This window comes from Carettochelys insculpta, chromosome 14, assembly GCF_033958435.1.
Source record: "Carettochelys insculpta isolate YL-2023 chromosome 14, ASM3395843v1, whole genome shotgun sequence".
Taxonomy (NCBI): domain Eukaryota; kingdom Metazoa; phylum Chordata; order Testudines; family Carettochelyidae; genus Carettochelys; species Carettochelys insculpta.
This window is the reverse complement of record NC_134150.1, coordinates 496,284-519,203: the sequence shown is the minus strand read 5'-3', so window position 1 is coordinate 519,203 and position 22,920 is coordinate 496,284. Positions and strand designations below refer to the sequence as shown.

The 22,920-nt window shown below is 50.3% G+C and overlaps 1 protein-coding gene across 2 annotated transcripts in view; it reads right to left on the bottom strand.

The window, feature by feature from the left end:
- The window catches only part of HYDIN (HYDIN axonemal central pair apparatus protein), a 286,881-nt gene that overhangs the window by 5,513 nt on the left and 258,448 nt on the right, over positions 1 to 22,920 (bottom strand). For both annotated transcript variants that reach the window (XM_075008458.1, XM_075008459.1), the window contains exons 72-83: positions 21,363 to 21,510; positions 17,914 to 18,121; positions 16,509 to 16,730; positions 15,752 to 15,921; positions 8,933 to 9,131; positions 8,612 to 8,770; positions 5,540 to 5,820; positions 4,856 to 5,075; positions 3,967 to 4,179; positions 2,491 to 2,654; positions 1,278 to 1,428; positions 759 to 989 (exon numbers count right to left, since the gene is read on the bottom strand). In XM_075008458.1, the coding sequence (XP_074864559.1) occupies positions 759 to 989; positions 1,278 to 1,428; positions 2,491 to 2,654; positions 3,967 to 4,179; positions 4,856 to 5,075; positions 5,540 to 5,820; positions 8,612 to 8,770; positions 8,933 to 9,131; positions 15,752 to 15,921; positions 16,509 to 16,730; positions 17,914 to 18,121; positions 21,363 to 21,510 (2,366 nt within the window). The remainder of the gene's footprint in view (positions 1 to 758; positions 990 to 1,277; positions 1,429 to 2,490; positions 2,655 to 3,966; positions 4,180 to 4,855; positions 5,076 to 5,539; positions 5,821 to 8,611; positions 8,771 to 8,932; positions 9,132 to 15,751; positions 15,922 to 16,508; positions 16,731 to 17,913; positions 18,122 to 21,362; positions 21,511 to 22,920) is intronic.

The window sequence follows — 22,920 nt, the reverse complement described above, 5'->3', positions numbered from 1 at the left end:
TTTAGTTTATAAGGTGCCACCAGACTTCTAATTGATTTTCCAAAATGAAGGTGTTGTGTCCTTTGCTCTTGGGACCAGGGTGGTGTAGGAGCCTGGTAAAGCACAGAGTAGCTCAGCCCTACTTCAGCCTGTCTAGAACATACGTGCGGGGATCTGGGGAGTTTAGCACAGCCAAGGCCTATGTGCAAGCAGCTGTAGGCGGGGGGACCAAGACAATGGCCAGAAGTGCAGGCAGAAGCCTCATGGACTTGCACTTGGAGAAGCAAGTGAGCCAATGCACCAGCTAATGCAATGACTGCTATCTACACCAGCACTGCCCTGGAGGGAACTGATACAAGAGCAAATGACTCAGGAGCTGGCCTTGCAAACAGCCAGTGCCATCGCGACAGTGGTGGGAAGGGCTTGTTGGCAGCAGCTCTGCATGTGGCTATGTGATGTGCCTCAGGCATGCAAGCGGTGCATGGCAGATATCTTTAGGGGAGTGTAATTATCTATAGGGATGCTTTCCCCCACCCTTCTGCTTTGCTTACCCTCCCCACCTTCTCATTTCCAGGTGACCCAGTGGGGATTGCAGCCCTCTGAAGAGCAGGTAGGATCTGTTCTCCCTGGAAATTAGCCCCCCGTGCACACTCCAAGCAGGCTAATACCTGTCCTTAGAGCACTTGGGTTGGTGACATTGCTGAGAGGCACAGCAACTGCACTAGAGCAGAAGGAGGAGAGCCGTGCAAGCGACTTAGCTGTGCCAGGCTTTGTCATACCTCGGACTGGGCTGGCACAACGAACTGCGGCGGGAGGTTGATGTCGGGCACTTTGCAGTCTGTAGTAAATGTCACCAGGAAGGAAAGGGGGTTTTCAACCTTGATGGAGGAGGATGTGCTCTGCCGAACAGGAGTCACCATCTCAATGGTGCTGACAGGACCGGATGGGATGGCCTTGAACGTGACCAGGTAGAACAAGTACTCCTGTGTCCCCTCGTTGCGAAAGGTCACCTGAAATCAAGTGCAGCAGAGGTAGCAGTCAGAAATGCACCAGGGCCTAGTTGTGGTCACAAGAGAAATGAAGTCATCTTAGACCTGTCCCACGTGCCTCAGCACAGGTGCCCTGATCACTTCCAGCAAAGTCCAGGGGAGCTTGAAATTAGGCACTCAACTACAGAGCAGTCACTTCACTTTGGGCACCCAAAAGTTTCGGTGTTTAGGTTTACAATCCTAGGGACATGCATGCAAACAGCAAGCAACCCTTCCTGTGCAGGGCCGCAGGCCTGGGAGTGGGTCTACCTTGGCACTGAAGACCCCTTCCTTGTAGGATAAGAAGGTGAGCTTATAGTCCTTCTTGGAGGAGGCCGGCACTTCAATGTAGTCCAGCCCCTTTAGCATGGTGGTGACATCCAGCTTTTCTGGTTTGATCACATCCACTATGACATGGAACCTGGGGAGGGAAAAACAAGAGACAGGTCCAAAGGCCTCAATTCCACTACAAAGGCACCAACATCAGCCTGGTAGCAAATGTGTACACCAGCTGTCTGATTGTTACAGTGAGAGTAGGGACATGGGCTTTGACATATGTCCAAGTCCTGCCCTAACATCCATAAAGCCCTTTGACATGGACCAATGTCCCTTGGAATGCAGGCTGACTGGCTTAGCCCTGGGTAGAATCTGAGCCCACATTCCACTGCAGACTTGTGTTCAGATAGTGCATCAAAGCTATCCCACAATTCCTGGGCCCTGCATGTTCTGTCCCTTCTGCTCCTCAACAGCTGCTCCAATGTGTGCTTTGTGGCTTTTCTGAATTCTAATAAGGATGGACCAAAGTGCTGTCACTTTGTTTCACTGAGCTACAAGGAACACTGATGGGGACTTGCCATCTTAACTCTGCAGCCACACCAATAGAGTCCATCGTTATAAAACAGCTGAGTGTCTGTGGGCCCTCTGGAACCCAAGGGGAATGAGTGTAAGCTAGGGCAACAGCCGCCAGCTATGATGTGTCCAGGCAGTCCCTGTAGCACAGCACTCATAGGCCATGCAATCTGACCAGCATTTGGTGTGGTCCGACCACAAGATGCCTATGTGATGACCAAACGTGGTAGCTAGACAGGATGTTATTACAGGTACAAGGGACGGGTGACATCCCTGTGACAAGCCTGCACGAGGCCTAACTACGTATCCTTTTAGAAAACGCGTGCCCTAGCAAATCTGGAGGGCAAATTTTCATCCTGGCTACTATGGGGAGGGAGATGGAGTTTATCTGGCATAAACCCTCCAAAGGCCAAGGTCAGCCAGACTTTGCTTCTTGAAAGAAGAATAAAGGCCAGTCTGAGTGTGCATTACTGCATGTCAGCCTGGTGGCTTAGACAGTTACCCGAGAGACTTCCTGGGAACCCAAGTCACAGCACAAACCAGCTTCTTGGCTGGTGGCTGAGAGTTGCTGGGGTAATGCCAGTGATGGAGCTAGCATGGAAAGCTGTGCACAGCAGGGCCCGCCCCAGTTTACCTTTGTGGCTTGGTCAGCCAGTTTGAGATAGGGAGCAACTCGGTATAGGTGGTCTTGCAAGGCACCTCTCGGACGATGGTCCCTGATGACTTAGGGGGCTCTGCAGTTCCCTGCAGGAGGTACAGCAAGCCTGTCCCATCAGGAAGCGGGAAGAAGATGGAGCCCTAGAGACAATGCAAAATGCTGGTAGATTCCCCTGCCTACATGGTCCCCTCTTCAGCTTAGTTATCTGCTCCTGAGCACTAACACATGGGCCAGAGCTGTGGGTATGATGTCAGCTGCTCTGTGTAGTACTTTCGTGGGCAAAGACCTGCTTCATGCATCTGATGAAGCAGGTCTTTGGCCATGAAAGCTTACGCTCCAAAATATCTGTTAGTCTATAAGGTGCCACAGGACTTCTTGTTGTTTTTGAAGATACAAACTAATACAGCTACCTCTCTGATACCCTGTAGCACTGTGAAGGTAAGCCAGCCATTTTCGCCAGCCACTTTCACCATCCCAGAAAGGTGTACCCCAATGCAAGGCTGATCCTGTGACAGAGAGAGAAAACTGACTGTTTTGATTTAGGTGGAACACATCCTTCCTGTATAGGCTCCCTCTTTCTCCAAAGGATCCCCAATTCTGAATAAATCTAAATCCCTCCTCCGAAAGCCACTTTCTAATCCAAGTTCTGCTTGTCTTCCTAGCCCTGCAAGTAATTCAGAAAAGGCAACAATAGAGGTCATGGACTTAAACTAAATTTATTTTCCAGGACCTCTCTCCTACTTTTCCTTACACGTACCATGATCACCAGATCCTTCCCAGCACTGCATATAAATGTATCTAGATATCTTGAGAGGTCTACAACCTTTGCAGACAATTCACCATGCAGTGCTCCCAATCATTGCAGACCCAGCTATCTGTATTTCTAATAATCAATTCTCTTGTTATCTTTGCCCATATCTTCATAATAACTTGTGTCCCTTCTCTCAAAGGGGTCTGTCTCCTCCGTGCAAGGGACACATGGCCAAGCCTACAATAGTGTTTAAAAAGAACTAGCTAATTTCATGGAGGACAGGGCCCTCAATGACTGTTGGCCAGGATGGGGAGAGATGGAAACCCAGGCTCTCAAGTGTTCCTAGCCTCTCTTGGCCAGAAACTGGGAACAGGGAACGAACTACTTCATTCTTGCCTGTTCTGCTCATTCCCTCTGAAGCACCCGACATTGGCCACTGTATATTGGGATTTATATCGGGTGAAGTAGACCAATGGTGTGTCCCCATATGGCTGATTTTATGACATCACCTGAAAGGATCATTACAAGACTCAAGTCCTCTGGGAATCTTTGTTTTAAAGCCTGTAGTTGCTAATCTGTTGAACCTGTTACTCTCGCAGAATTAGCGTTCTGTGTTACCAGGTCTCGAGAAGTTGTTACCAGGGTTTGGTGCAATAAAAGAAACAGCTGCCTGTGCTTTCATGCCTCCATAGCCCACAAACCTGATGCTTCTTGCTCTCTATGTTCATGGTGAGCGGTCTGTAAGTGATCTCATATGGCTTGTTTTGCTGATGGGCCTCTACCAGGATGAATTCCGGCCCTTTCCATTGTTCCCCCTCAACGATGGGCTGCAGTTTCCATGCCTGGTTGCTCCGGTTGGACAGCATGATAGTCTGGGTGTGTTTTCCACGCACCTGACATGTGAAATTCATCACCTGAAAGAGAGGGGCATGGAGAGATCTCATTCCCAGGAGGGAATCCACTCATTTCACCCTTAGCCTAGAGGTGTAAGTAGATGTAGGTACTCCTCGCCCACGTGCAGAGACACAACAGGGAGAGTGGTGGAAGACAGAGGGAGGCACATACAAATAGAAATGGAGCTGTGTGTTGTCAAAGCATTTTGCAGATTTTCAGGGAGGGCCCAGTGCTGCTGTCCTCATTCACACCAGCAGCCTATTGCCTGCAGTGGGGCTAGTTACTGTAAGTGCCACAGAGTGGGCAGATGTCAATCACAGTCCTCTTTGTGGACTGGCTGATTGGTTTGCGTTGAATTCTGCTTTCTGTGGGACCTGGCTCTCAAGAAATGTCAGTCAGTGCCAGTGTTCACGTTCATGGCCTCTTGCTTCACAAGGTGCTGCCAGACCCACACTGCACTCACAGACCTGGGCATGATTGTTGACACTATTGCAGAGATTTAATATCCTCACTTGGACCTAGTCCTAAAATTAAAGATCTGTCCTGCAGCAGTTTCACCAGGGCTATTGCTTTTTCCATTTAGCTACTGGGGCATATGCTGTGCATTCACAGTTACACTGGGGGTTTGGGGTCCAATCCAGCTTCTAGGCTGAACTTCGGAATGGCTTAGCAAGGGGTTTCTCTCTGCTTGGTTACCTCTTTTGTCATGGGCACTGCCACACAGTACCCAGTCAGAGTGAGCTTGAGGGCTTCACTGCCGTGGATGAAGCACTGCAGGTTCTCATAGTGGATATCTGGGTTCAGCTCACAGGGGTGAAAGGTCACTTCGAAGGGGACTTCCATTCCGGGGGAGATGTAACCCTCCACAGGGCTAATAGAGAAATCGGGCTCAAAACTCTTGATGTCCCATTTGAATCTTTCCAGAAAAAGCAGAGAGGAGAAAAGGACGATTTAGGGCTCAGCTCATGGTGCATCCCAGGCTGGGCTGGGAAAGATGGGACCAGGGTCCTCTAAGCACCTCATGGACTTTCTGTGGTGTCATTCAACTATAGATACAGCCCTCGGGCACAACAGCAAGAGAGGTGGCTATGGGGCTTCACAGCCGCGTAGGTCACGGTTCTGCAGCCATTACTCATGTGACACCACACATTGGCACTGAGTTAACTGGGAGGACTTGGCTTGAGTGAGCAGCTCAACAACACAGGGGTTACAGGAATGGGCCTGTAAGGAGATCCCATTCCATCATTCTGGAGGCAGGCTACATGTTGGTCTGCTCTCCCTGGGTTCAGGGGACAGGCACTGATCAAGCAAAGATCTCCTGGGGCTCAAGCACACCATTAACCCTCAGGGAAACAGGCCTTTGCAAGGACACTATGTCACCTGACTCCTATGTCTCCTGTGTTCTGCATGAGGATGCGCCGAGAAGCCTGGCTCCGCTGCACCACTGCACCAAAGGGGATGTGATCCTGGTCCAAGGTCACTTCAATGCCCTGACAGCAGCCTTGCACCACAAAGAAGGAACGCAGCAGGCCCATACACTCGAGCATCACCTCCTCTGTGAACCGTGGGATGCGGCACTTTGGAGAGAAAGTCACTTCCACACTGCAGGTGCCACCTTTGGGTTTCAGAGTTATGTCACTGGATGGAGACAAGGTGAGAACCTGCCCAGACAAACAGACAGATGTGAGGTCTGGCCACTGGGAACACAGAGACCTCACAGCTATTGAGAGTAACAGAAGAGATTTCCCTCAGCCACTTAGGCTGTGTCTACACTATGAGATAAAAATCGATTTTAAGTCAGTTAGCCTGACTTTTCCCAGTGCCTATCCTCACTGTAAATTCCATTAGCTCGAATCGACGATATTGAAATCCTAAAGTATTAGTAACCCGACAGGTGTAGCGTTTAATTTGAATTTAAAATTCCGAATGAAGGGTAATGAGGATGCACCATGTCTTTAAATCAAATTTATTAGCCTCCACAGATGTCCCGTACATGCCCCACAATGCACCGCAGTTCTCTGCTCTGGCCTCTTACATCTCCACTGCCCTCAAGCCTCTCAAGGATTTAGGCTACAGGACTGTTACAGTTCAGCACCTGCAAGCCCATGACTGTAGGGTCATGGGAGGCTGAAAAATCTTCTATTTCTTTACTAGGAGCACAGCTGTGGGGCCCATGCTTCTGTGTATACCCCAACTAGCTGCCTTCTTTTCTGCACTGACCAGCACCAGCCCCTCACAATGTGTGTCATCTAGGCTGTGGGTGAGAGGTCATGCTTGTTTGGTAGTACGAGAAACTTCTTTTCAGACATTTACATGTTGTCCCCTCATCCCCTCCCATCCCTCACCCCGGAGGCGCCACAGAGTCTGGAACATTCCTGTGCCCAGCTGCATCACATGGCTTGATCCCAAACCAACAGAAGGATGTGCTATGCAAGGTGCCAGGCAGCTTGTGAGTGGTGAGGGTCATGAATTTCAGGGGCTGGCTGTAGCTGGGGGGGTCTGATACTGCCTGGGGGACATGTTCCTTCACAGTCATGGTTTTTGGGGGTTGGCTGTAGCCAGGGCTCTTTCAGCCACCCAGGGAATGTCTCCCTTGGTGATTATAGTTTTCGGGGGCTGGCTGTGTTCTTGTAGCCACCTGGGGGACATCTCCCTCAGTGGTCACGATTTTCGGAGGCTAGCTGTAGCCAGGGGTCTTGGAGCTGCCTGGAAGATGTCTCCCTTGGCAGTCATGATTTTCAGGGGCTGGCTGCGGCCAGGGGTCTTGTAGCCACCCAGGGGATGTCTCCCTTGGTTGTCATGATATTTGGGGGCTGGCTGTGGCCAGGGGTCTTGTAGCTGCCCCAAGCCATACATGCCTCAATGAAGGCAATCTGTTAGCTATACAATTACCACAGTTGTCAAAGGCAGGCTTTCAGCAGGGAGTATTCTTGTCCTAAGGGTCTTCTTTTCCAGGTGCAAACCTGGCTGTAGTCTGGATTTTAGCCTGATGAATCATTTGAGTTTCAGTGTAGCAACTGAATCTACTTAGACATAAGGGTCTTCTATGGTAGGTGGCCTAAATCCAGAGTCAATGTCCTGAAAGGGCCTCCATGGGCGGTCACAATTTTTGTGGCTGTCAACAGTGTGCCGTCTTTTAGCTGCCCTGGCCCATTATTGATGATTCATTTGAGTTTCAGTCTACTTAAACATACTTACCATGGCAGGGGAAAGAGGGAAATGAAATGTGGGAAAATGGTGTCATATATCCACATCCTACATGTGGGGCCAGAATGCAACAGTGCTCGGGGAACTGTGGGATAGGTTCCCACAATGCCCTGCAGCAGCACTTGATTTTAACTCAAATTAAGCTACTTGTGTGTGGCAGCACTAAGCTGATTTTGTGGGGAGCTTGTAGGAAAGTGAAGATGCTCAATATCGAATGGATAAAACCCAGCGTTAAGAAATCAATTTTAATAAAATCTATTTTATCTCGTAGTTTAGGTGCAGCCTTAGTGTAATTCCTGAGCTGCTCCCAGCATTATCAGCCTTGTCCCAGTCATCCCCCCAGTACCTCTCTGCAACTGCCATTACATCTACGACAAACATAGGCCTGTTTGCTGTCTGGGTGGGAGGAAAGGCAAATACTCGCTCTTCTAGAGCATCTGCCATCTAATGGTCTCAAAATGCTTTGTGGACCCCTCTGCAGTGAGTTAACTTCAATGTACAGCAGGGGATCCTGAGTCACAAAGAGAGGGTAAGTGACTAGTCCAAAGTCACACAGGAGTCTGCAGTGAGTCAGTAGCAGAACTGGACCATTGGCTCTACAAGGGGCCGATTTACTCTTCTCTTAACAAGGGGCATTTTTACCAGCTTTGGATATTTTATATTTGGAATAGCACCAGTCATGAGAGCACCATGGTAACGGATAGATGTGTTAGCTGGTAAGTTTGATGTAAAAAGCCAAGTAACTTATGGGAAAAAGCCATCCACCATGAGTAGTGTGACCCCTACTGAACATACGCTTGGCATAGCAGGCATTAGCATCATCTGTAGTTCAAGGTGAAGGACTCTGTTCGGTCACCACTGGAGCCTGACAGAGCAAGGACCTCTAGTGGTCATCTTACCTACGCTAGGGCTGGCTCCAAAGAATGGTGTGAGAATGTAATTCCTAGGGCTGATATTCCATCTGCTTTGCTACATTGTAGGGTGTGTGATATTGCAATAAAACAATTGCAAGGTCAGCAAGTCTCCACTAAGGGTGAGCATCTCTGCAATGTACAGCAGGGCACTCACTCCTGAACCCCCTCCCGAGCACTACCAGCCACTGCTGTCTTACCTGGAAACTCTAATGATGCCTCCCCACTAGGGCAGAGAACACACAGCCTTGAGCCAAGACTCAGCTTCTGGCTATGCAGGCTGTACAAATAAGTGTCAGGATAAAAATCACTCCAGCTGAAGAACAGGCCTTACCTTCGAGTCCAGCAGTTCCGGAACAGTGAACATGAACGCTAGGTTAAATGTGAGAAAGGCAACACTATTGTTCACTATTGTGACACATTTCTTCATCATCTGTCCAACAGAGAGCACACCTAACTTCACCACTCTGCTGGACGGTTCCAAGATGTCGAGCTGTGGGCAGGACAAGAACAGGATGGACTTGGTGAGAGTGTTGGTAGGGAGGGAATGGGGAAAAGGACGGGAGAATGGCAATGGGCGGGTGACGGGGAAAGAGGAAAGGGATTCGTCTGACCATGGGAGGTCAGGGGCTATAAAGCAATGCCCTGATCTCACCTTCATCTCTGTGCCCTTCCCCAGGACCTCGATGGTCTGTTGGGAGACCCCACTGATTTCAAAGGGGATGCTATCGTGGTAGGAAATGGCCTCTCGTGGATAGAAAGTGATTGGCACCTCCATCTTCTCACCAGGACTCAGCACTGTGGCCCGGAAGCTGACTTCGAAGTGGGCAGTGTTGGTGTATAAGCAGTCTAAGCTGTGAGAGGCCAGAAAAAAGCCTTTTGAATGTTTGGTTGATGAACACGCAGTAGCTCAGAGCTGTCTCCTGTCCCACTTTGCCCATATCCATTCAGTGGTCCGATCAGCTCTGCCAGCTGTGAATGCTGAGGCAAATTCAGCCAGATGGCATCTGAAGCTGGGTCTGCTTGATGCCAACAGGGTTGAATTGAGTCTGTTCTTATTAATGTAATCCAAAAGAAAAGTAAACAAAGGCATCTTCTGGTCATCCTGGGAAACGTAGTAGGACTCCCACCCCATCCCCACATGCAGTGACTGAAGGCACCCTCTCATCTTGCATGAAAACAGGCAAAAAGGTCTGTCACCTAAGAAAATGTCTTCTTTTCCATGTGATTTGTGTGCCTATGGCTGTTCGGCAATCTGGAACTGCAATACAGAAATACTGCCCACGCTCTCCCTGGATGTGTAACACAGATACACAGTTCGCTCTCTCCCTGGAGGTGTAACACTGCCCGCTCTCTCCCTGCACATGTAATACAGAGACACTGCCTGAGGTCTCCCTGGAGGTGTAAGACAAAGACACTGCCTGCTCTCTCCCTGGAGGTGTAAGACAGAGACACTGCCTGGTTTCTCCCTGGATGTGTAATCCCAAAACACTGCCTGCTCTCTCTAGACATGTAACACAGAAACACTGCCGCTCTTGCCCTGGATGTGTAACACAGAGACACTGCCCTCTCTCTGGACATGTAACAGAGAAACACTGCCCGCTCTCTCACTGGACGTGTAACACAGAAACACTGCCTGCTCTTCTCCTTGGACATGTAATACAGAGACACTACCTGAGCTCTCCCTGGAGATATAACACAGAGATACTGCCTGATCTCTCCCTGGAAGAATGGGGTGGAGGTGGGAGTGCTAGACAGCAAACTGGCAAACAAGGGTCATTTCAGTCCTCTGCCACAGACTTCCTGTGTGACTTTGGGCCTGTCTCTTTGCCACACTTCCCCCATATGTAAAATGGCAACAACAGTTCTGCTCAGGTTAATGGGGACATGTGTGTAGTAATAGCATTTTTTAAATAATATGGATTCTTCTTCGAGTGTCCCCGTGGGTGCTCCACATTAGGTGTCGGGCTCGCCCGGCGCCGCAGATCGGATCTTCCAAGCAGTTTCTGCCGGACCGCGCATGCGCCGGTGCGCGCCGCTCCCCCGCGCGCTCCCGACCATGTGCGCGATACGGTCCCCGCCAGTTCCTCTTAACTGCCGTCGGCTGCAGACGGAATCCAACTAGGCTAAGGCCAAGTAGCGTATTCAACGACTTTATCTGTTTTTCTTTAAAGTTTTTTTCAGGCACTTAGGCTACTATAAGCTAGCCGGTTGTTATTTTGTAAAAAAACAAAAACAAAAAAAAAAACAAAAAAAACCCAAAAAACAACGAACAAGCTACGAGAGGGATAGCTCAGCCAGTCCTAGTAACAAGCGCCGGAGGCCAGGAGCTAGGGCCATCAGCCCTCCTGCTAAGGCTGGCCATCGGATGGGGAAAACGGCACAAAGAAGGTGCTAAGTACCCACTTAAAAACTCAAAGACTCACCAACAATGTCCTCTTCAGGTTTTAAAAAAAAAAACAAAAAACCGTGAGTCCTGCCGAGAGGCGATGCCAGTGTCCGATGGGCACAGTCTATGCATAAGGTGCCTGGGGGAGTCCCATGTGGCACAGAAATGCGCCTTCTGCGCTAAATTAACAACCAGAGCACGGAGGGACAGGGAGATGAGGATAAAAATGCTGCTTCTTGATAAGGCCCTCCAGCCAGAAGCGCCGGAGCGGCCGCAGCAGGAGGGACCCTCCGGGGCCCTTAAAAGGAAAGCTGCCTCCCTCACTCCATCAGCGCAGAAACGGAGGAAAGTATCTCCAGCCCGATCCCTGCCGGCAGCAACAGCGAGCGGGACGGGAGGAGCAAGCAGCCCCCAGCCGCAGCAACAGCTGATCGGCGGCGGCACGGAGAGCCACGTGCAAGCGGCTCAGCCTCCGATAATCAGCCAGCCGCCCCGCACCGCAGGCAGGGCGGCGGCTAAACAAGCACCGGTACCACTGACCCCCGGAAAACCGGCGGTGCAGAGCGCGCAGGCACGCAGCCTGCCGGCACCGAAGGACACCGCACGTGCGGCACCGCCTTCGAGTGTGCCGAGCTCAGTGCGGACGGGGCCGGGATCCCCTGTATGTCAGGGGCGGAGTTACCTCCTCAAGGGAGGGGGAAGACTGCACACAAGAGGAGGCATTGCAGCCCCTCTCCGCACAGGGCTGTGGAGTTGCTTTCTCACAGCCCTCCGCTATGTTGCAGACTCCAACTAGAAGGCAGGGGTCCCCCCCCCAGCCTACCCGGAGCCCCCTTCTCCATTTTCTGCAACCAGCCTCACCCTGGCTGGGACCACGCAGGGCATAGACACCATCGGCAATCTACTAGGGAAAATCCCTACAAACGATCTCATACCCCCGAGGGCAATTGCGACCGGGGACAGAGACTTAAGCATCTCAGGGGGAACTGGTTATGGAACCCCGAGATTTTTCCTCGCAAACCTCTAGTGAGAGGGTGTACCATCATCAGCAGGAACCGGAAGGGTCCAGAGAGACGTACCCCAGCGGTTCCTCGCTCTCATCCCCGGATGAGGCTACGGCCCCGGGGGACGTCCATCCTCCGGACAATCTCAAACAGTTCCAAGAGCTGTTTTACGAGGGTGGCCTTCACGCAAGGCATCCAGACAGCAAAGGTGCAAGAGCAACACCATAAGCTCCTCAAAAATCTGAGACCTCCGGCCTCCTCCAAAATAGCAATACCGCTGATGACGCAATCTTGGAGTCTGCCACTATGATATGGCAGACTCCTGCGACTATTCCGCCTGTCCACAAGAGAGCGAAAAAAAAAAAAAAATATATATATACTTCGTGCTGACGAAGGGCATGGAGTTCCTGTTCAGCCACCCACAACCAAATTCTTTGGTGGTGGAGTCGTCGCAACGTGGGGGAACAGACAAACATGCCAAAAAGCTAGAGCTGTTGGGCAGAAAGGTCTACTCCTCCTCCACGCTACTGTTGCCAATGGCAAATTACGCAGCGCATCTAGCGAACCATAATTTCGACAACCACATTAGGTTAACCTCCCTCATGGACTCGCTTCCAGAGGGCACGAAACCAGTGCTCAAGGCCATCATCCGACCATTTTATAACCAGTGGCAAAGGATCACCACAGACAAATGGGTGCTGGAGATCATAGCCACGGGGTACGCCATCCCCTCCCAGTTGCTCCCACCACCATGACCTCCACCCAGGGCCCCACCTCCAGGAGGCCTCCCATGTAGCGAGGCTCAAGCAGGAGGTAGACCATCTCATGCTTGTAGGGGCAGTGGAAAGAGTGCCGGAGCAACTGCAAGGGAGAGGGTTCTACTCGAGGTACTTCCTCACGGGGAGGTCCATCTTAGATTTTCGAGGCCTCACCGGTACCTGCGCAAGCAACGCTTTCGGATGATCACAAACGCCTCCATCCTTACGGCACTAGACGATGGACATTGGTTCGCAGCCCTCGACTTACAAGGTCCTACCGTTTGGGCTCTCCTCAGCCCCCAGAGTCTTCACCAAGACCTTGGCAGTGGTGTCAGCCTACCTGCACAGAGAGGGGGTATTTATATTCCAGTATCTGGATGACTGCCTACTCAAAGGGGCCTCGAAGGAGGAGGTACTACGCATAATGTGTGTCACAGCAGGCACGTTCTCTTCGCTCAGCCTGCTTATCAATCTGACAAAATCAAAGATAGACCCCACACAGGACATAGAGTTCGTAGGGGCACGCATAAATTCTATTACAGCGAGGGCGTATCTACCAGAGACTCGCTTTCGGGCCATCGGCTCCCTCGCGCAAGGCTTCACCTTCAGCCCTATGGTGCCGGTTCTGACGTGCTTACAGCCGCTGGGCCACATGGCAGCAGCAACGTTTCGTAGAACAGAACGCCAGGTTACACATGCGCAGCATGCAGCATTGGCTGGCGAGCGTATACAAACCGGCAGCACACACTGTTCACAGGATGGCGTCGCCCACAACAGAGGTGCGCAAATCCCTGCAATGGTGGGTAAACCCCAGGAACCTGCTAACAAGGGTACCCTTCCACCAACCACACGTATTGGTTTTTCTTACTACAGATGCCTCCCTCATAGGGTGGGGAGCACACATGGGCGAAGAGGTGACGCAAGGGCTGTGGTCCTCCATGGAGCAGTCACTGCACACAAATATACTGGAGCTCAGAGCAGTGTTCAACGCCTGCAGACACTTTCGAGACCAAATGAAAGGCAAGGTAGTCGGGATCAGTACAGACGATACCTCCACCATGTTTTATATAAATCGGCAAGGAGGAGCTCGGTCCCGTGCCTTATGTGTAGAAGCAGTCCGGTTGTGGAACTGCTGCATCGCCAACAATATAACCTTGAAAGCCTCGTACTTACCAGGCGCTCGCAATGTGAAGGCAGACCAGCTGAGCAGGCGTTTCGCACTCACGCACGAGTGGCAGATCCGTCCCGATCTGCTGCAACCGATTTTTCCACGCATGGGGTTTTCCCCAGATAGACCTGTTTGCTACTCAGCACAACAAGAAGTGCCCACGATTCTGCTCCAGGGCAGGACTGGGACGGGGGTCCCTGAGGGACGCCTTCGCGATCTCATGGAGGGGCCCCCTGCTTTACGCTTTCCCTCCCACAGTGCTCATCCACAAAGTGTTGCAGAAAGCCAGGAGGGAAGGAACCTGAATGATCCCGATAGTCCCAACGTGGGATCGACAGCAATGGTTCCCCCTACTCCTGCGCATGTCGGACCGTCCACCGATGTCCCCTCCGGTGGCGCTGGATCTGCTCACGCAAGCCCAGGGGTCCATAGTGCATCCGCACCCCCAAGGCCTGCGACTACAAACGTGGTTAATCCATGGCTCAGCTCCCTAGAGAGCACATGTACGGAGGAAGTGCAGCAAGTCCTAGAAAGTAGCAGGAGGACTTCCACCAGGAAGACCTACAAGCAGAAATGGACTCGCTTTACGGCATGGTGTTCTACCAAACAGCTAGCCCCCTTTCGGTGCCTATGGCTGTGATATTAGAGTATTTACTGGGCCTCAAGAGAGGAGGACTCTCGCTATCCTCGTTTCAGGTCCACCTGGCCGCCATTTTGGCGTTCAGACACGAAGAGGAAGGGCACACGGTGTTCGCCCATCCCATGGTTACCAGGTTCTTCAAAGGGCTGGTAAGCCTATACCCCCCTCAGAAACTGCTTCCACCTCCGTGGAACTTGGACCTGGTGCTTAATGCGAAAAGGGGACCACCGTTCGAGCCTTTGGACACGGTTTCCCTCCGCCTCCTTATGATGAAGACGACCTTTCTTCTCGCAATCACGTCAGCTCGCAGGGTGAGCGAGCTTGAGGCAGTTATGGCAATGCCACCCTGCACTGTTTTTCCAAGGAAGCGGTAACCATACGGCTGCATCCAGCCCTTGTTCCTAAAGTTTCTTTCTGAGTTTCATACTAACGAACCTATTGTTTACCCTTGTTTATCCAAAGCCTCATAACTCTAACAAGGAGGCGCGCCTACACCTCCTGGACGTGAGGAGGCGCTAGCTTTCTATATGGACAGGACCAAGTCCTTCCGGAGAACGGATAGGCTCCTAGTCTCTATCGCTCCCAAATCAAAAGGAGAAAGTCTCTCTTCGCAGAGAATCTCTAAGCACATCGTATCTTGCATAAAAATGTGCTACAAACTCAAAAAGACTCCTTTACTGGCCACGCCCAGGGCTCATTCCACTAGGGCGGTGGCAGCATCAACAGCCTTTTTTTCAAGGGCGTTGCGCTAAAAGACATTTGCAGAGTGGCGACCTGGTCATCCTGTGACACCTTCGCCAAACATTACGCCCTTCACAGGGTATTCCAAGAGGATACCCGTCTCTTGGCAGCGGTCCTCTCGGGGACAAGCTGCACATAATCCGATTACCCACCTCCTATCTTGGGTTACTGCTGGGTAGTCACCTAATGTGGAGCACCCACGGGGACACTCAAAGAAGAAAGAAAGGTTACTCACCGTAGTAACGGTGGTTCTTCGAGATGTGTCCCTGTGGGTGCTCCACTACCCGCCCATCCTCCCCGCTCCGGATCTCTGTTTAGTGTTTTGCAGGAGCATCCGAGGCGGTTGGTCAAGGAACTGGCGGGGACCGGATCGCGCACATGGCCGGGAGCGCGCGGGGGAGCGGCGCGCACCAGCGCATGCGCGGTCCGGCAGAAACTGCTTGGAAGATCCGATCTGCAGCGCCGGGCGAGCCCGACACCTAATGTGGAGCACCCATGGGGACACACCTCGAAGAACCACCGTTACTACGGTGAGTAACCTCTCTTTTCTGTGGGAAAATTGTCATTTGAGCTGAGAAAGGACTAATTTCCATGGGACTTTCATTGGGAAAGTTTATTGAGGCCACAGACAGTGACGCTCACCCCAGAATAGATGATAGCTCAGCAATTAGGATGCTCCTCTGGAATGTGGGAGAGCCAGGCTCAAGCCCTACTCTCTGACTTCTCTTAGAGAAGCAACAAACATGTGTAGCAACCTTTCCACTGCTGCCCTACCTAATTTCCTTGGCCTCCTTGTTTGTAATGGTAAGGGTGCGTGTAGCAGGGGGCATCCCAGCACAATAGATGAAGCAGGTGCCGAAGTTGAGCTTGGTGCAGGAGAAATGGATGGTGGGCTTCACTGCTGATGCCAGGAGTCTGCAGCTAAATGTGGGACCATTGCTGATCTGGGGAGAGAAGAAGCCACAGGTGCCTTGCTGGAAAAGGTGCCAGGAAGATGAGGAGAGGAGATGCACTCACACGGATGCTGCCGCCCCACAGAGGGAGGTCAGCATTGCTGGCACCTTGTCACCGTGACAGCCAGAAAAGCTTCTGTCGTGGGAACTGGAGCAGGAATGTAAGAAGAGCAATCCCTTGGGTTAATATGTTAACATTTAAGGGGAATTTCATCCCTGTTTTTATACAAATGTTGGTGGCTGTCAGTTTGCAACGCGACAAGGAACAGCCACACACCACTTGTGCCTGCAGTTTCGGAGCAGTTTCGGAGCAGTTTCGTGTCTAACAGGGTCCCAGAATGACACGACAGTGCCCCTAGGTACTATGGTGAAATCAGAAACTCTGCTCTTGGTGGCTGCCATCCACTACCTTGGATGGTCTCAGGCCTGCAGCACAGATGCCCAGTGTCAAATGAGGTGCCCCATTTTTCAGTGTGGGATCAAAATCAAGGTTTGCTCTAGTACGCTCTCCCCTGCCCAAATGGCTGGCCTGGCTTTTGTGACCTGCAGCAAAGAGAGCATGACACCCTCACCCTGACCTTTAGCTTAAGCTCCATGTCCTTTATGATGCATGTCCTCAGTGGGTGGAAGCTCAGCTGCGAATGCACTCGCTCTCCTGCTTCCACAGTGCCATTCTCCGGGCTAATGGAGAGATACCGCTGCAGCACTCTGGTGCCAGAAAACTCCCATGAGAAGCTGAAACTGAACTTGCCAGTGTTCAGGACACAGAAGTTGCGGTGAGCAGATTCATTTATTTCCACCTGGATGCAGGAGAAGAGCACACCCGGGGTTAATACCCAAAGGGCCAGCAAACACAGCATGAATGAGCAGAAAGCCAAGAGGCCTGCCCTGCACAGACCTTAGCTAGAGAGAGGGCATGGGCCTTTCTGCCAGAGCAACGCAGCATCACACAGCAGGAAGGAGAGTTGCATTGTCAGGTAGTTAATGCATCTAGGTGTGCAGGGCCAGGCTGCTGGTATGTGTTTGTGAACACAGGTCTCTACAAAGCAACAGCCTGGATGGACCTCACTGCTCAGGGCAAGCTTGTCCAGCGAGCTCCGTGTGGTAGGTAGAAGCCCTGGGGCAAGGTAACACACTGACCTGCTATGCATTAGCATGCCCAAGATCCAACTGGCAGCTTGTCCTAGTCTCTAACAACCTGCTCCTATGCAATAGCACACATACCTAGTTTAAAATCATTGTACCAGCAACACCAATGAAAATATGCAGGGGCTGTCTCTCACTCACAGAGCTCTGTGATGGGGGTAATGGCTGCTCATGTGAGAAAGGGTTGCCAGGATCAGGCCCTGCATTGGCTGATATGTCACTGAAGACTAATGGAGATTTTCAGAAAGGCTCAATTTGTTGGACATGTGCTTCGAAACCCCTTGGACACTTCTGAAGCACCCTACTTGGCCCCAAATGCAGCAGTAGTCACCTCGGGGCTCTGGCTTTTCTGCCACTGCAGGTTGGGCCATCCTGTCTATTGAGTCCTTTCTCGCTGCAGGAGGATCACTTTTCATGAAAGAGCTGCTTGGCAGGGAACATTGGCATTGTCAGCTTCACAGCAAAGCAGGAGCCAGGGCATATCTCAAAAGGGTTGGAGCAAGATATAGTGCCTTTGCCTCTACGAGCTTAGAGTTGAGCCAGCAGCTTGAGGTCAGACTGGATGCCTGTAATGGTCCTGTCTCGCCTTAAGGCGATGACTGTAAGGCCAGGCAAAGCAAGCTGGAAGTAACCACTGGGTGGGGTGTCTCCTCAAGGCATGGTAAGGGCACCTCCACCAGCATGTGGCTACTGCTCTGTGATAGGCAGGGTAGGTACTGCCTGATGGGTCTGCTTTTAGAGCCACATTCTCCTGAGACAATCTCCCATCATGCCATTACACCATGAAGGCTGCAGCTCTGTGTGCATTTCACCCCTTCTCCTCATCTCCATCCTCACCTCCTTGAAGATGACGCTGTTACTCTCCTGCAGGCTCAGCTCGGTGAAAGAGCCATCGTTTTCTTCGCACCTGACACACACATTCATGCTGCAGCCAATAGCTTTGACATTCAAGGACAGGGGCTGGGTCTTTCTCTTGACATCACAGATGAGGTTAAAATTCACTTCCCCCTCTAATGTTGGTTTGAAGAGGATGGTAACAGGAAGCCTGGGGAGGTGAACATTGTAGCTTTATTTACTGGGTCTTGGAACTATATTGCACAAAACGTTGTGAATGAGCAAGGAAGGATGGCCCTTCAATCGGAGCATTAGTGTGGAACTCAGGAAAACTGAGCTTAATTTCATGTTCTGTCATGGGGTGACCTGGGGGCAAGTCACTAAACCTCTCTCTGCTTCATCCTCCCATCTTTATGCAGGGTTCAGAGTCCTGCCCTGCCTCCCCAAGGTATGTAAAGGGTTTTGAGGTGCGAAGGCATACTGGTAAAGGGGCCATATAAACGGGTGTGTGAGAATAGCTCCCTCTGTTCACAGCCCAAACACTACTGTAATTTGCTGCTCAGGACTGTCCTGGTAAATTATGTGCAGTCCCATTGTAGGTAGTGTTATAAAATTCACCTGTAAGATGTTATTAACACAAGTTACAAACCCCACAGCCCAAACAAATGTTGGCAAACAGGTATGTCCTAAACTGAAGAATGCATGCTTGTCTTCATTTTACATTTATGTAATAAAGAGAGTCATCCAGCAGGAAGGGAATACAAAGGACGTTCAAATAGATGAAAAAAACCATGAGGAAACATCCATCTAGACAGATGCTGGCTCCTGAAATATTTTTCAAGAGGGACTGAAACTATGAACAGGAGAGACAGCCATTGCAAGGCACCTGCCACTTTCCCTGCCTATTGCAATCACTGCACCTACAAGACAAATGGAGAAAGCATTGGACCCTGGGGGAAGGGTCCAGACAGAAAGTTTGGTGAGTCATCTGAGAAAACTCACCTCAAATCCAATGCTGTTTGTTAGGCATTAACAAGCGTTATAATTTTTGTAACCCTTTGTGACTTTCATACTTCAGTGTTAGCCCTCCATCCCACTGAATTCACGCGATGACTTGCATGTCACCTGGGCAGCCCTGCTGCTGTCCATGCAAGTGTACAAGCATACATGACAGAATGGTCTTGTAGCTAGGTGACAAGGAAGAGAATCCAATTTGCTCCTTGTTAGAGTATGTCTAAGTGACCCTCAGCACCCTTGTGTTTACACCCCATACACTGTAATAGGATGTGCAATATACGCCTTGTGAGGTAGCACAGTGGTCAGTAATATCACTCTAAATGCATGTGACAATGCAGAGTGTGGCATTATGAATACTCACTGAAATTATGCTTTGAAATCAGAAACTTTAAAAGGTATTTTAACCAGGCATATCAGGGGTGTTGCTATATAGGATTTCTCAAGACAAAGAGGCCAACATCTCAAAGCAGGTATAGACAAATTCAATGCATTGGAGGTTGCGGTGCAGAAAATGAACGTTTAAGGTCATATCTCCACTGTACTGAGACAGCTGTGTCACTGCAAGATTGCTCCTGTAACTGGGTTAAGGCTGATGGGAGAGAGAGATGCCGTAATAAAACCAGTGTTACAGGCAGTGGTAACTGTCAGGCCGTGTCTACACTAGCCCCAAACTTCGAAATGGCCATGCAAATGGCCATTTCGAAGTTTACTAATGAAGCACTGAAATGCATATTCAGCGCTTCATTAGTATGCGGGCAGTCGCGGCACTTCGAAATTGATGCGGCTAGCCTCAATTGATGCGAAATTGATGTGGCTATCCTCAGTGGAAGAGTGTCTCCTGACACAACACAGCACTATGCACATGAGTGCTTCTACCAACAGGACTTATGTTACTCAGAGCTGTGTGTTTTCACCCATGTAGGTACTGCACATTGCAGAGCACCATCTCTGAAGGGTTCAAGGGCTGGTGTTCAGTGACTGTTACCTGTTGGGTGAGGTCTCAGTTGGCAGAGCCTTGAGGAGTTTGCTGGTGAGAGGGATGGGTTGGTTTTGCAGAGAGCTGACACAGCAGGCTTTCCAGCAAAGCTCTCTCTTGCAGAGGCAAGGGGGTAACAGTGTCTCGCAAATATGGCTGCCCCCAACTGGTATTAGAGCACCGGTGTTCCCTATAAGCTGCGCATTTGTGCTGCCACTCAAAGGAGATTCAAATGCTGCCCAGCTGATTAGCAGAGTGCCCACAACTAGGTTTTTTATTTCTACTGGTTGTGCACATTTGCACATCTGGGTGCAAATAAAACACTTACTTTGTACATGCATGGAAAATATTTGCAATAAATGGTAAAGCTTAGAGGCTCCACTGTACAGTACTGGGCTGGAGATGTAACGTGCAGTGCAGGTACTCCGAATGAGCTATTCCACTAGAAATAGCAGTGTTGCTGCTGCCCAGGCAGCATGACAGGCAAACTGCCACACGTGTACATAGGCCTGCAGATGGGATTGTGCTTGGGTGGCTATCCTGTCTAGGTAGCCATAGCCACATGGCTATTTTTAGTGCACTAGCTTGATCAGAGCTAGGTGGGAATGTCGAGTGGGTCTGGAAATTACTCCTTTAGCTTCAGTGTAGCTGCGATGGCTCTAGGCCCGGGTTACAGGTGTAACAACCAGCAGCTATCTGTTTTCATCACTAAAGGCAGCAGCTCTGACCCTGAATACGCATGGGGAGACTGACTGTGTAAGAAAGAAAGGATCTGGTGTGTCCCCACCAAGAGCTGCCTGCTGTCTGGGTAAGGGCTGGTGCCACGACGTAAAACCCCTGTACAATCTGGAAGGATGCTAACAATGCAGTTAATGCAGCTCTGTGCTTGGGAGCCACAGTGTGCTCCTACCAGAGAGGTAGCTGTGCTAGTTTGTAGCTTTGAGAACAACAAGGAGTCCTGTGGCACCTTATAAACTAACAGATATTTTGGACCATAAGCTTTCATGGGCAAAGACCCGCTTCATCAGATGCATGAGTTGGGGGGTGGTTTCAGAGGGGCATTTAAAGAGTGGGGTCTCAGTAAGAGGGCAGGCCAGACCTGACAACGTCTATTCAGCAAGGTGGAAATGGCCCTGTATCAACAGCACTTATCAAAAGAGGTAAAAACAAGTCAGATCAGGCAGGGGGATGTGAGACTTTGTCAGAGTCTAATGGGGAGATATTAGCACCCAAAGCAGAGAAACTGCCTTTGTAAGCTGCGAGCCGCTCCCAGTCTTTGTTTAATCCTTGGTTAAGGGAGTCAAATTTGCAAATAAATTGCAGCTCAGAGATTTCTCTCTCCATTTGATTTTGTAAATTTTTTTGTTTCAGAACTGTCACCCTTAACTCTGCCACTGAATGTCCAGGGAAACTGTGAGTGTGCTCCTGTGAGTACTAGCCATTCTCTCTCCCACTTTACCTGGAAAGAGGTGGGATGCAGCCATCCATGGGCTGCACTGTCAGGTGGTTAACATATCCCTCTGAATAGCGCGAGCAGTCTCTGAAAGCAAATCTGAAGGTCTCATTCTCGTTGTTTATTATGTGAACTGTCTTGTGGGCTTCATGTCCTTTGGGGGAAACACAGGAGGGAGACAACCAACCTTTAGCAGTCTCGACAGGTTAGCATGAAATCATTCACCACTCAGCTATCACAGAGAAAAGTGCATTGCTTATCCAAGCCTTTTATACTATGCTGGCATCTTTGCTGGAGGGGGAAAGGACACAGTAAGAATCACCTCTACAGGAGGAACACTAATGCAGAATGTACAATGAATTCAACTTCTATACAGGCAGTGCGAATCAATAGGGATACTGCTGAACAACACAGCCATCTATCCTCGAGCTGAGCATGAGAAGCGTAAAATATCCCTGACAAAAATTTCCAGAACTCTAAACCTTTTGCAAAAGCAGCATTTCTCTAGAAGGCACCTGTGCCACATGGCGCATGTGGCGTGGTATGGCATGGCATGGCATTTGCTGGACCCAGCTGGGGATACCAGTGAAAATCACTCACTAATGTCGCCGCACCCAGTACAGACCAATGAAACCCTGACATGGGACCAAGCCCTTGACACGCACTCACATAATGAGATGGTGGATGAGTGGATGGACTGATACTCAGCTGACCATGGAAGCTCTATAGAACAAATCTGTGAATTCTTCTTTAACTCATTCTTTACTCAACCCTCTCTCTTCCCTGGTTGCTGTGTCTCCCTCATAAATAGTGAGCAACTTTGCTTGAGAAGTTTGAAATCTGACACCCTTTCTACCCTTACACTTCTACCAACCAAACACAAAAAAGAGTAATCTTTTAAAAGACAAACAAAACCCAGCATCACCCCATGCAAAGTTCTGAGCCTGAAAATGGAGAAATGTCAGATGCTGCATAAAATGTTGACGTTAAGAAATATCTTGAAATTAAGAATATAAAAGCAGAACCACTGGGTCAGACCAACAGTTTGTCTAGCTCAGGATTCTGTTTTATGATAGGGGTCACTGCCAGATGCTTCAGAGGGAATGAAAACAACAGGGCAATCCCCTGTTGCCAAGTTCCAACTTCTAGTAGCAAGAGATTTAGGGACACCCCAAGAGATATCCTGAGCCCTAATAGCTAACAGCCACTGATGGACTTCCATGACGGTATCTAATTCTCTGTTGAACCCAGTTACACTTGAGGCACTCAGTATATCCCCTGGCAAGGAGTTCCACAGATTAACTATGCATTGTGAGAAGTCCTTTTCCCAATTTTAAGCTTGCTGCCTGTTAATTTGTTTTGCAGTTTGAAAAGAGGAGCAGTTTGAGAGTGTGTTTGGCAATTTAAAAGTATAAATTGGGTATGCTTTGTTCCAGGTGGGTCTTCAAGGGCTAATTGCAACTGGAGGCCAGGCTTTGGGCCTCCAACCCCACACCCCCAGGGCCAGATCCACATCTCCAGCCCACCTCTGCACCCCTTGTCCCACCCAGACCATAACCCTCAC